The sequence below is a fragment of the Phocoena sinus genome, chromosome 9 (assembly GCF_008692025.1).
Source record: "Phocoena sinus isolate mPhoSin1 chromosome 9, mPhoSin1.pri, whole genome shotgun sequence".
Classification (NCBI taxonomy): Eukaryota; Metazoa; Chordata; class Mammalia; order Artiodactyla; family Phocoenidae; genus Phocoena; species Phocoena sinus.
Genome location: NC_045771.1, coordinates 13,978,722 through 13,992,615, shown reverse-complemented (window position 1 = coordinate 13,992,615; position 13,894 = coordinate 13,978,722). Strand labels below are relative to the sequence as shown.

At 49.0% G+C, this 13,894-nt stretch overlaps 1 protein-coding gene across 2 annotated transcripts in view; it reads left to right on the top strand.

Annotated features, from left to right (window-relative positions):
- Window positions 1-13,894, top strand: part of TBXAS1 (thromboxane A synthase 1) — a 150,782-nt gene that overhangs the window by 134,782 nt on the left and 2,106 nt on the right. For both annotated transcript variants that reach the window (XM_032642176.1, XM_032642177.1), the window contains 3 exons: window positions 6,333-6,424; window positions 11,176-11,313; window positions 13,220-13,382. In XM_032642176.1, the coding sequence (XP_032498067.1) occupies window positions 6,333-6,424; window positions 11,176-11,313; window positions 13,220-13,382 (393 nt within the window). The remainder of the gene's footprint in view (window positions 1-6,332; window positions 6,425-11,175; window positions 11,314-13,219; window positions 13,383-13,894) is intronic.

The window sequence follows — 13,894 nt, the reverse complement described above, 5'->3', positions numbered from 1 at the left end:
TGTACCCATCACCCAGCTTCAACAGATGGCAGCTATGGCCCCTCCGGTTTCCCCACCCTCCCCCACTGCCATTGTTTAAAAAATCCCAGACATCGTATACATGTGATCTGCAAACATTTCAGTATATATCTCTAAATAAAAGGGCTCTTTTCTAAAACTTGACAACCAGGGGCTTCTCTGGTGGCGCAGCGGTTAAGAATCCGCCTGCCAATGCAGGGGACACGGGTTCAATCCCTGCTCCAGGAAGATCCCACATGCTGTGGAGCAACTAAGGCCATGTGTCACAGCTACTGAGCCCGCGTTCTAGAGCCCACGAGCCACAACTACTGAGACCCCGTGCCACAACTACTGAAGCCTGCGGCACCTAGAGCCGTGCTCCGCAACAAGAGAAGCCACCACAGTGAGACCGCACACCGCAACGAAGAGTAGCCCCCGCTCGCTGCAACTAGAGAAAGCCCACGCGCAGCAATGAAGACCCAATGCAGCCAAAAATAAATTTAAATTTTTTCTTAATGCTTTAAGAAAAGCAAAACAAAACAAAACATGACCACCATACTATCCTCACACCAAAAACCGAATGGACCATAATTTCCTAAGTGCACCGAATATCCACTCAGCGTCTAAGGTCCCATGATTGCGTTATAATTTTGTTCTTAGATTGGGTTTGTTTGAACCAGCACCCAAACAAACCCATCTACTTTTCACTGGCCTTTCTTATTCATCATAAATATCCCCGTTTAGACATCACTTCCTTTTGGCAGCTTCCCCGATCCCAAACGCTGGGATGTGTGTCCCTCGTCTGCTCTCCCACAGCACCTGTGCTCACCACTCTATAACCTGCAGCCCTGGTTTGCATCCTGAGACGGACTGTAACCTATCCGAGGACACGTCGGTGCTAGCACAGTGCCTGGTCAACAGTAGGCACCAGCTCTGCAGGTGAATGAATAAGTAACAAATGAGTTCCCACACAGGACTGCCTCTCCTGCCCCGCCAAAGCCCCTTCTGTAACATGACCCAAGTTCAGTACAATGACTTGCTCAGAAGTCTGTTTCCCCGCAGAGCAGAGACTTACTCATTCTGGGATCCCAAACACCCAGCCCAGCACCTGATACCAGTGGGTGTTCCCTGAGGGGTTGGCTTTTCTACTCCACATTCTAAGTGTGTGACTTTGAGCTCACAGCCTTTCCTCTCTGGGTCTCACGTTGCTCATCTCTATAACGAAGAATTTGGATTCAAGATTTCCAAGGTCCTTTTGGGTTCAGTTTGTGATTCTGAGCAGCAGCCCAGCCTCGCAGGGAGTCTCCATTTGCCATACGCTTGCTGCCCTCTGCTGGCAGGATTGGTGCAGGACCCCCCCATCCCGGATTTTCCTGAAAGAACTATAGGCGGGCAAAAACAGGTCCCCAGGGGCGAACTGGTGCGTGAGTGAGTGGGGGCTTGAATTGCATTGCCTCACCTGGATCTGGTTAAAATGTAGAGGCCTCAGCCTTCCCCGACCCCATCCATCCACGCCTCCAGCAGAGAGGATCACTGGGGCAGGTCAGACAGACAGACTTACGCAGTGGTGTCACGCCCTTGGCTACACAGAACTAGAGTACCCAGGCCCCCACCTTAGACCAACAATCAAACCCCTGGGGGGCAGGGCTCAAGCATCCTTATATATTAAAAGCCACCTGGTCACTTCTAATATTCGACCACATCAAGAACTGCTGGACCAGCACGCTGATGTTGACATGTGTATCTTGAGCCCAAAGCTAAGAAGTGGTGAAAAGCTCATCCGGGGAAAATAAATGAAGACTTGACTTTATAATACAAATTTCCCTTGGCCTAGCTTTAAAAGTTCCCTTTCAAGTACTGACAGCTTCCCAGCCAATGTTGTTTGAGGAACCAATACTCATTAGGGCTGCTACTCCCAGATCTGGTTTTTCTTTTTGAGATATATTGAGAGTTCTATATTTTGGTACACAGTACCCCTGTTTTGTTTTGTTTACATTTCTGCATTTGTTAAGACTCCTTTGGTTGCAGATAACAGAATTCAGCTGTCACTAAGGTCAAAAATGGGAACTTAGGGCTTCCCTAGTGGCACAGCAGTTGAGAATCTGCCTGCCAATGCAGGGGACACAGGTTCGAGCCCTGGTCTGGGAAGATTCCACATGCCACAGAGCAACTGGGCCCGTGAGCCACAACTACTGAGCCTGCGTGTCTGGAACCTGTGCTCCGCAACAAGAGAGGCCGCAACAGTGAGAGGCCCGCGCACCACGATGAGGAGTGGCCCCCGCTCGGCGCAACTAGAGAAAGCCCTCGCACAGAAACGAAGACCCAACACACCCAAAAATAAATAACTAAATTTATGTTAAAAAATAAATAAATAAAGGGAACTTACTGGAAGAGTACTGAGATGCCACCCACAGGGCTACTTGCCAGGAACAGATGGCAATCAGGACACCAGGAAACAGTCTCTGTCTTTTGCCTCTGCTTCTCCACACATCTAACTCATTGCTTCTTTCTCATGGCAAACGGGTTTTCTGCTCATTAATCCACAAGGCAGAACATGGCCACCAAAAGACCATAACTCACCCGTGTTCAGCTTCCACCTGCTGGAGAAAAACTCCTTTCTCCTCTGTCTCAGGTCCAAATGTCCAGGCTGGTGCCCTCATATCAGAGGCCCACTCTTGGTCCAATCAACTGTGGCCTGTAGGGCTGACTATGTAATTTGTCGGACCTGAGGCAAAATGAAATAAGCGGGGGAAAGTGCCATTAACAGTACATATAGGGGCTTCCCTGGTGGCGCAGTGCTTAAGAATCTGCCTGCCAACGCAGGGGACACGGGTTTAAGCCCTGGTCCGGGAAGATCCCACATGCCGCTGAGCAACTAAGCCTGTGCGCCACAACTACTGAGCCTGCGCTCTAGAGGCCATATGCCACAACTACTGAGCCCATGTGCCACAACTACTGAAGTCTGCACACCTAGAGCCCGTGCTCCGCAACAAGAGAAGCCACCACAATGAGAAGCCTGCGCGCTGCAACAAAGAGCAGCCCCCGCTTGCCGCAACTAGAGAAAGCCCGCGTGCAGCAACAAAGACCAAACACAGCCAAAAATAAATAAATAAATTTATTTAAAAAACAACAACAGTACATATAAAAGTTCTTCCTATCTTCTTTCATCTCTCAAATTATCACAGTGGTTTTTTAATTTTCTATTTAATACCAGTCTAAGTAAAAAAAACTCTAAATTTTACATTATTAGCACGAATTTTACCACTCATCTCTGGATCATGCAACACCACAGTTTTAAATGTTAAGACCAGAGCATTTAATGCACATGCAGAATCACTGAATTACATAATTTGTATTTCGTGACTCACGGGACAGAAGAGACAAAGACAAACCAAACTATTGATGACTGGAAGGAGGATGAGAGGGTGCGCCAGGCTTCCCCAAGGGGGCTCGCCCTGGGGTGTGGGGACACGGGGTGAGCTGGGAGAGCCCTGCCCTCTCTGGCCAGCCGCCAGGCCCATGAATCCTGGGGCAGTGTCTAGGGAAGCGGAGCCAGGCGTCCCCCCTTCCCACAGGCTCAGCCCCCAACCCACAGTAGGCTGTGACTCTCAGAGATCTTTAAACCTCTGTACCAGGACACGTGTTGTACCTGGACCAGTGGTGGGCAGAGGCTTGCCCGGGCCAACACAGCCATGGTGCTGCCAGCCCGGGGCAGGGACGGTTGACATGTGCCCACCACCAGATGCTTCAGGGTGAATGCACCCCATTCCTACCCTCTCTGTGCCTGAGCCCAGGCCCCTGTCGGGGGTGACGGGCAACAGTGGTCCAAGGGCAAAGCAGAGACGGGTGGCCGGGCTGGGCCCCAGGCACAGGGGCAAGACAGCAGGCAGCTGAGAACCCATCCTGGGGAGGCGGCCAAAGTGGGACCACTCGTGGGCGAGGCTCCAAGAACCCAGCGCATGCTCCATGGTCCCCTCAGACTCTACTCCCCAAACACAAATTCAAAGATAATGACGATTAAGAATCTCCAGATGGCAACCCACAGAGCATTAAACCCCAAGCACAGGGCCCCCCTCCTTGGCCACGTGTTTATCGGGCCCGCCTTCGTAGCCTGGGATGGAGATGGAAGTGTAGGGTCGAGAGATAACCCTCTAAAGAAACAGTTCCCAGAAATGAAGATGGAGAATGTTGGAAAAGCCAACTGTTTTCATTTTTGCCCTTCAAATTCGTAAACATTAGACTGCACGTGTTCTCTGCAACTGGACTTTTTTTACTCAGTATTCTATGCACATTATTAATGGCCACACTACATTGATGGCTAGACTCTAATAGATAAGCTAAGATATTTACCAGAGACGTCAAGCCTCCACGTGTCCTGGCCCCATCACTCTCCCCTCTGCCCCTCCTGTCCCCGCATAAAATACTGTGTATTTTATGCACATCACTAATGGCCACTGGAATAGAGCCTACGCAGGGCAGCCCTGTGGCAGCTACTGCAGGGCCGGCAAGATGGACTTGCCCCCAAGTGCTGCCCCCTGCTGTCCTGAGAGGGGAGGACAGAAGCAAGCCGACCTCCCAAACTGAAGACTCCTCTTTGATTAGCATTAAGTGATTTAGAAAGATGAGGCTGTCACCTATCAGGCAGGTAACTTCACTCAAGCTCTGTTGGAAGTGGGGAGAGAGGATGGGAGTATCTGGGGGAAATCCTCCCCTTGCGGAAACTAGCAGAGCAGCTAATAAGCTTCTATAACCCCACCCTAACTCATCCCACTCACATGCGAGCCCACATCCAGCTTCTCAGTTCACCATCACCTCCTCCTCAGGCCATGGGGTGAGGGCCAAAGGGCGACAGGGTCACCCCAGTGGAAGTCGTCGAGGGGATGCTAGGGTTCCCCAACACGGGGTGCTGGAGTTGTGCTTCTCCACACCTTCCTCCCTAGCAGATGCTGGTAAATCAACATTTACCAGCTTTTTACAATCTGATGAGTGAAGACCAAAGCTCATGGTTTTGATTTGTATTTTTCACCATGGCAACTCATATTTGTTCTGTCTTTTGCCTCCTTATTTCCTTTGACCACTTTTCTGATGAGTTTCTTTTCTGACTGATTGATTGTAGCCCTTTGGGTTTTTGTTACCATTGATCCTTTCTAGATGTGGTGATTTTTGTTGTTGTTGCTACTTTACTATTGGTCTTTTAACTTTATGATGTGCCCATTACTACCATGTGACAACCTCTCTGAGCCTCAGTTTCATCATCTAAGAGATGGGAGAACAGCTGTTCCATTGGTTTACTGGAGCATTAAATTAAGTGTCAACAAAAATAGTCAATAAACAGGGCCATTCCCGGTGGTCCAGTGGTTAAGACTCCACACTTCCACTACAGGGGGTGCGGGTTTGATCCCTGGTCAGGGAACTAAGATCCCATATGCCATGTGGCACGGCCAAAAAATATAAATTTTAAAAAAAGAAAAGAATTAATAAACAATCAATAAGAACAGAAAAGAGTTTTATTTGAGCCAAACTGAGAACTAGCCTGGAAGCCCACTTCCCAGATTACTCTGCGAAACTGTTCTAGAGAAGCAGGGTTTTCAGTCCAGTTTTATATCTTCTCAGAACAAGGAACATTAAACGGGTCAGGGTTTCATTACTTCAAGGTTAAAAAAAGAAAAACCCAAAACACAGACTAGCACGTACACAGCAAATCAACATGGCCTTGGCACCTGGGAGGGGAGACTTATCATTGAAGAAGTACAAGCATTGGCGTCCCAGGAAGAGAGGCATTTAATCTCTATTTTTAACATGGACATTCTTTACTGCTGGTCAGTGTGCCCTTTCCTTTAATAATTAAAGCAGATGTACAATGTATGTTTGGTAAGCCACAAACAGGCTATTTTAGTTAGCATAAAATTCAAGTTAACTCACGTATAAGCCAGATTGGCTTTCCTATATCTCAATATGTAAAAATTTCTTTCCCCATAAGGGTGTGTGTACAGTATGTAGCCTGCCAGATCTTCAGCTCTCAATAAACGCTAGCAGTGCAGCTGCTACCATTGCTTTATTACAAACTTCTCTGACACTCAAAGGCCCCGCAGTCCCAGGCCTGGCCTGTCCATCTTCAGTGACGGACAGCACCGTGAAACAAGCACAACAGAATGTGCGGAATATTCTGATAGAGTGCTAATCTAACGCAATTCGCGTAGTATCACTTTTCATCTTGTGGGTTTCCATTTAAGTCTGTGCAAACATTGGAGCTGGGACTCTACAGTTAGCGGAAAAGACAGAACACCGTGTGACTCGGTCTAACTCAACATTCTTTGTCACCACCCCTCCATCAGCCGGCCCCTGAGTACCACCACCTCCAGGAAGGCCTGCCCTACCTGGACATGGTGATTGCAGAGACCTTGAGGATGTACCCACCGGCTTTCAGGTAAGCCTATACCCCAGGGCCCCTGCACCCCAGGGCCCCTTCAGCATCACTGTTTGGAGTGCTTGTTAGTTCTCAGTCTGTCACCACCTGGGTTATGAAGAATGCTGGACCCAAGCTCCTGGAGGTCGAGGTCTGAAACGTGGGTTTTTTAATCCCCTGGGGCACTGGACGCCATGCCTGACATAGGGTCACCATAGCAATAAATGTCTGGCCTATATTCCTATATGTTAACCATGTTTTCAAAGCGTCATTGGTCTTTTCTTAACATGACCTTCCTCCCCAACCCAAGCCGAACTCTTTGACCTCCTAGCCCTTAGATGGCTTTTGCTGTTCCCCTGGTCACTTCATTCATTCATTCACCAGCTATTTATTGAGCATCTGCTCTGTGCCCCGCACTGGAAAATCAGCCAAAACAGATAAAATGCCAGCCCTTGGAGTTGATGTTCCAGGGGCAACTTCCAAGGCCTGGGACGCTCCTTCTTATTCTCCAGCACTCCACACCCGTCCCATCCTCAGAGCTCCGATCCAAGACTCACCACTCCAGGAAACCTGGCCAGACCTCACCCGTTCCCTGCCTCTCCTCCCCCAGCACTTTGCATGCTAACTCTACTTCATATTATATTTTTGGATAATTCTCAGCTGCTCTGCAACATTTCACCAGTGTGCAGTCATCCAGTCACACCAACCTGTAAGTGCCTTGAGAGCAGGAATCAGGTCTTCTGCTTCTTTCAAACTCCCCCAAAACAAGATGTTACCGAACCAGGCTGGTTCACCCCACGCACAGCAAGCCAAGTGCTGAGATGCTGAGGTTGTCAGCAGAGAAGAGATACATTCACAAGGCAGCCAAGCGTGGGGACAGGAGAACAAATCTCAGATCCGCCTCCCCGATGGCAAGGGGCGCTGGGTATTTATGGGATAAAGCTGCGGCGTGGTGGGCCCTGGGAGCATGGGAAAAGGTAATGATTGGAGATGAGAAAAAGGTGAGACAATCGTAGTTCTGCGCAGGTGCAGCTAAGCTACAGGCTTCTCCACGGGACCCAAGTTCAGAAAACGTCTGCGTTAGCGCGTTCCAAGGATGGAGTTTTGGGCCCTCTGACGTCAAGAGGTCACCAAGCGAACACTCGCGCATGCCCAGTTGGAGGGTCGGTGGTCTTAATCAGTCTTAACTGGCTCAAGCTCCAACTAGACACAGCTGACTCCAAGCTCCTGAAAAACAACTTGGGCAAACATCTTATTGTTTAAGCTACGTGACCCTTGCAGGACACGCAGCTTTTTCTGTAGCAACAATTAAAGCGAGCTTGATCAATGAAGGGAAGTTTCATGGGTCTTACCGATGAGTACTCTTGGTTTCAGAGGCATCCCATGGAGCACAGGGGTCTTCACTTAGGTCCCCAGACCCTTAGAGAGTGAAACATTGCCAGATTTCAGGTTCTAGAAACAGAAGCGACACAAAGCATTTAACTGTATATCATAAATTCCACTCTGCATCTCTAGGAAGTAATGTACCACATAAACCATATGGAGATAACTTTTGCCATTTTAAAAAGAGAAAATGTGGATGATTTGTAGGTATCTCAAAAGTATATTCCAAACCGAAAATATCATAGAGAGTGTGGTTGTAGATGTTGTCCAAACCGTTCAGACCCAGAGCCAATATAGAGAATTCCTGGGGTTTGAGTCAGATCACAACATCCTGAAGCACACATGGTTTCAGTCTCCTGGTCTGGGAGCAGGCAAGGAACGCCAGGGCTCACCTCATTGCTCTCCTGACGCCAGCATTAAGACCTGATTCCACAGGCCTTCCCCGACGTCTTTAGGAGCCTCAGAGCAAACTGTCATCCAATCTTTGTTTTTGAATGATTTATACCAGGGTCCTTCCAAGGGAACTGCGGGCAGCTGCTATACACGTGAAATTCAAAATAAGACATTCAGTGATAAAACAGAACAAAGACTGTTTAAAGGAAAGAATCCTTTACAAGACCCCAGAGATGGCAATAACTGGGGTCAGGCTTGGTGGCTGAGACTCCTGGCAGAGAGGGAAACCAGCTGAGTTGAACAGTCGTATTCTCTGGTGGGAGGAAAGTGTATAAATTGATCAAAGACACGTCATTTCCTGGATCTAAACTCAATCAAGAATTCATCACCTGAGACCTGGTATAGATGACATGTTGAGAGACCAAGTCAGCAGTCTCTTCAACACCAAAATTCTGCAGTCAATTCTCCTTCTGACCCTTTATAAACAGCAAAGTGTAAAAAGGAAGTCAGTGAAGGCATTGCTCTGGGGAACCAGGATGCTCGATATCTGAGAGTATCTGGAGGGCAGGACAGGACAGGACAGAAACCAGAGTATCTGGATGAGTTCGTTAAAATTCCCAGTAAAAATATAGAGCCGGTTCTCCATAATGACAGAGCGAGTCTAGACATAAAGTCAAGACAGTCTCAGTCCTGCCCTTAGTTTACTGTGTGATCTTGGGTAAGTTCCAGACTGTTCCGGGCTTCTGTTTCCTGTGTGTTCAGAGGGCACACAACACCTGCTCTGCCTACCCCAGAAGTGTTGGGAGAATCAGTGGGACAGTAGATGTAGAAACGCAGTACCCCTGCAGGCAGTGTGCCGTGTAAGGTATGAAGTAAAGAAAAAGAAGCACAGAGCTTAGAGTTGAACGGCCTGACCCCATGTGGCTCCAGTCTCGGGCAAGCCACACTCTCCCTTCCCCATACCTACTCCACTGGTGTTTTAAATCATATCACTCTGCTGACTTCTGTTATCGAACAACAGAAGTGAGAGAGGCAAGTCATCATTATTCTCACCCAGACAAGAGGCCAATTCGTTTTGGCCCTGGGCATAGGATTTGGGGGTGAACATAGCGACAGTGAGAATTTTATTTTATATTTTATTTTACTTTATTATTTTATTTTTTTTAAGATTTTTTTTTTGATGTGGACCATTTTTAAAGTCTTTAGTGAATTTGTTATAATACTGCTTCCGTTTTATGTTTTGGTTTTTTGGCCACAAGGCATGTGTGACCTTAGCTCCCCGACCAGGGATTGAACCCATACCCCGTGCACTGGAAGGCAAAGTCTTAACCATGGACCACCAGGGAAATCCCATTGCTTTATTAATTTTTAAAAATATGTATTTATTTGGTTGCACCAGGTCTTAGTTGCGGCAGGCAGGCTCCTTAGTTGCAGCAGGCAGGCTCCTTAGCTGTGGCATGCGAACTCTTAGTTGTGGCATGCCTGTGGGATCTAGTTCCCTGACCAGGGTTCGAACCTGGGTCCCCTGCATTGGGAGCACGGAGTCTTAACCACTGCGCCACCAGGGAAGTCCCTACTTTATTATTTTAATCTTAGAAAAATGCTTGGCTTTTCCCAAACACTGACACACTTGACTGACACCTTTATCCATAAAAAACTCAACATGGCCTTTGTGGAAAACATAACGATTCTCACTGAAGTGTTATTAATGTCAATCCAGGAACCCAGGCAGTATAATTCAGCAGATTTTTCTGGCTTTGTATGCAGTCTAGCCAGATAGGAGGCCCAACCACTTACAGAAGGGAAGCCCCCATTTTCCGGCTTTTAGGGGGTCTTGCATCCAGGTCCAAGCTATTTCTGGTAAAGATGAAAAAGAAGGAAGTCAAAGTATATCCTTATTTGATTGCTCAGAGCTGAGGTTGCGCACGTCAGAGCCCCCTGCCCGCTCTGATTTGAGTAAGAGTGTTTTGTGACTTAGCCCCAAGCACAGAATAATTGCATTAGGAGCTTCGGATCTGAATGGGTGTCTCACAGCCCTGGCCTTTCATGTTCCTGATATATTAAAGGCTCATAATAGAGTGATGAATGCTGCAAGGAGCTGCTGGTACTCTTAACTTCTTTTATAAGCAGGAACAGGGTATAACAGTAATTAGTATAATAACTGTATCTCCTCTGAGATATCTAGGGAAGCCGAGTCCTGCAACCTGAGGTAAAAGCCATCCTAGATTGTTTTTAGTTTTTAAAATAATTATTTATATTTACCAAAATGATATGCTTCTACTTAAAAAAAAAAAAAAAACCTAAGAAATACAGAAGAATCCAAAGAAAAAACTGGCACCCCTGGTACCCTGCCAACCTCCACCCCAGCCCCATCCCTTAGAGGAGGTGATGGTAGAAGTTTACGTATTCTTCCATAAACTTCATGTTCATAGGCAAACATATGTAGTCTAGCCTTTTAAAACAAAACATAAATGGGATTATAACATTGCCAGTTGGTAAAATAAACAATCTGACCAAGATGTTTTCCTCCCTAGTAGCAGTTCTCCATAGCGACACAGACAATGAAGGGGAACAGATTTTCAAACCCAAATCTCCTGTAGGTAAAGCGAGGCTGTGTGTGCGGGGAAAGAGGTCCCAGTGGGAATGGGAAGAAGAAGGAGAGGTGGCCGGGGGGATAACCCTACAAAGCCTCCACTTCCAAGGCACCTCTGCACCGCAACACCAGGCATAAAATGGGCTCTTCGGTCTTGATGGGTGGCTGAAGGAAGGAATGGAGGAACCTAGAGACCACAGGGTCCAGAGCAGCATAGGGTTAATGGCCCAAGAAGGGATGGGATGGGGGGTGGGTCACTATCCCGGCCACCCCGGGAAGAAGCCGGACCCTCCTGTCCCCCAACCTCATCCCACACTGCAGACCTTTGCCCCAGCATGGCCACCCTGGAGCTCCCCCGTCTCTGCTCTGCCTCAAGGCGGGGGTGACCCATGTGTCCCCGCAGGTTCACACGGGAGGCGGCACAGGACTGCGAGGTGCTGGGGCAGCACATCCCCGCAGGCGCCGTGCTGGAGATGGCCGTGGGCGCCCTGCACCATGACCCCGAGCACTGGCCGCGCCCGGAGACCTTCGACCCTGAGAGGTGAGTACTGTCCCCTTCAAACAGGCCCTGGGGGATGTGAGTGTGGGGGGATTGGAGGCACCTGCCAGGAGACACAGATTTAGTAAAGGCCCCCAAAAGTCAAAAGTCATGGCAGTGAGACATTTTTTAGGCATAATTTCTAAAGGAAATAATTGTACCATTTTTCAAAGCCCAAAACATAATCCAGAGATTTAGCATTTTCACAGCACTGCATACAGGTAACAAGACAATTTTTAAAAATAAATTTATTTATATTTATTTTTGGCTGCATTGGGTCTTCGTTGCTGCACACGGGCTTTCTCTAGGTGTGGTGAGCGGGGGCTACTCTTCGGTGCGGTGGAAACGCTTCTCTCATTGCGGTGGCTTCTCTTGTTGCAGAGCACAGGCTCTAGGCGCGCGGGCTTCAGTAGTTGTGGCACACGGGCTCAGTAGTTGTGGCTCGCGGGCTCTAGAGCGCAGGCTCAGTAGTTGTGGCGCACGGGCTTTGTTGCTCTGCGGCATGTGGGATCTTCCCGGACCAGGACTCGAACCCATGTCCCCTGCATTGGCAGGCGGATTCTTAACCACAGTACCACCGGGGAAGCCCAACAAGGCAATTTCAAATGGGTGTCCACTATTTGTTCCAAGAAACAAGGACACATTTCAGGAATGCATTAAGAAGTAGCAGAATGTTGTTTCCTTTTTTAAAACTTAATGCCTGTTCCAATACAAGAGCATCAACAATTTCTCCAGGAATTCATGAGAACCAGCTACCCTAACATGGTAGACCTGGATCCTCTCTCCTGTCCCCTGCATGGATTTGGTCCATTGTCTAGATTTCATTTCTAGACTCCCAATTTAAAGTGTCTGAGCAGGCATCTACACCCCCTCCTCATCAGAGTCGACGGATATCGCTTCCTGGCAAATGGGGGGGCTAGCCAGCCTGCAGCTCTGTTCCCACTGTTAGTGGCTCCAGCTTCCTGTTAATGCAGCCCCAACTCTACAACCTGGTCCCTGGGAAACCATGGGCAGTGGGACCCAGATAAGTAACATTCTGCTGCCCAGCAGCTCCTGGAATTACGGTCAATATCAAGAAACATAAACAGCAGCTGCAAGGCTTGCAGCATCACCTTTGAAAACAAAAAGTGCATTAATATGATGTTGAAAAGGCGGGTCAAGGGCTTCTTGGGCCCATGAAGTCCAGAGATAGTAAGAAGGGAGCTGTGGTTGTCACGTAGCGTTACTGTCACAGAACACATGTGGCAAATGCTGTCATCTGGGAGCAGATACGGCAATTCATTCTGAAGAAGAGCTTCCAGCGGGTCAAATACTGCCACCCCCAGTGGTTCAAGTTTCAGTGTTTAAACCAGAAAGGTGAGTGTGGGCAGGGAGACAGCTGCCCGGCATGGCATCAAGAGACAAACTGGCAGGACATGGCCTCCAGAGGGGTCTGGTGCCCAGGGACTCTGCTTAGGAAGGGGATGCCGGCCAGCCAGTGTCACCCTCTGGCCACTGGGAAAGTTGGAGCCATGGGTGAAGCGAGAGCTGTGGTTTCTTTGAGACTTTCATCCTGGATTCTAGTGAGCCTGCAAAGCTCATTAACACCACAGTGAATTCATCAGGAGAGGCAGAGAGGGCAATGCTGACGATCCAGGTGATTCTACTAATTCAGTGGTGCCTTTGGGGCTTTGCAGGACAGGAGGAGGGGAGCCGGACTGGAGCACATGGATGAGTGGCCACCAGCTCCAAAGCCTTAGGGACTGACCGGTCCAGGAAAAAACAGGATCCTGTAGACCGAGGTGGGGTTTAGGCCTCATGTGGTGGGAGCGTGGCCTCAGATGATGGGGTCCCTCAGCCAGAGCCAGTGGCTGAAGCCCCAGGAAGGGAGGTGGTGACCCAGGCCAACGCTGACCGTGCTGCCCCATAGGTTCACAGCCGAGGCCCGGCAGCACCAGCGGCCCTTCACGTACCTGCCGTTCGGGGCAGGTCCCCGGAGCTGCCTCGGGGTGAGACTGGGGCTCTTGGAGGTCAAGCTGACGCTGCTCCATGTCCTGCGCAAGTTCCGGTTCGAAGCCTGTCCCGAGACTCAGGTGAGCCCTGCTGCTCCGGGCGCAAGGGGTGCCCATCCCAGTTCCCTGATGCCTGCGGTGGCTTCCCCGCTCTGCGTGAGCTGGGGCAAGTTCCTTAAGCTCTCTGGGTCTCAGTTCCTTGATCTGTAAAAGGAAGTAGCAGTAGCAGAAGTAGCACACCTCCTCCCTCTTCGAGTGGGGTGAGGATTGAATCAATCGTAAGTGCTCAGATAAGCTCCTGGCACATAACCTGAGTCTGTGTTATCGATTATCATTCTTGTCCTCTGTACAGCAAGGCTGGGCCTCACCATGCTGTAGCTCTCCCCTCTTCAGCAAAGAGAACCCAGTAACCCAGCAGAGTAAATTATATGATTCCCATTCTTCAGATGAGGAGCTAAAATAAAGCTCAGAGAGGTTAATAACTTGCCTGACGTCACACAGTTGGACTGCACACTCCTTGAGATCAGGGACAAAAAGACTGTCCTATTCATTGTTGGAGGTTCCAGCACCCAGCTTCAGGCCAGGCATGTGGC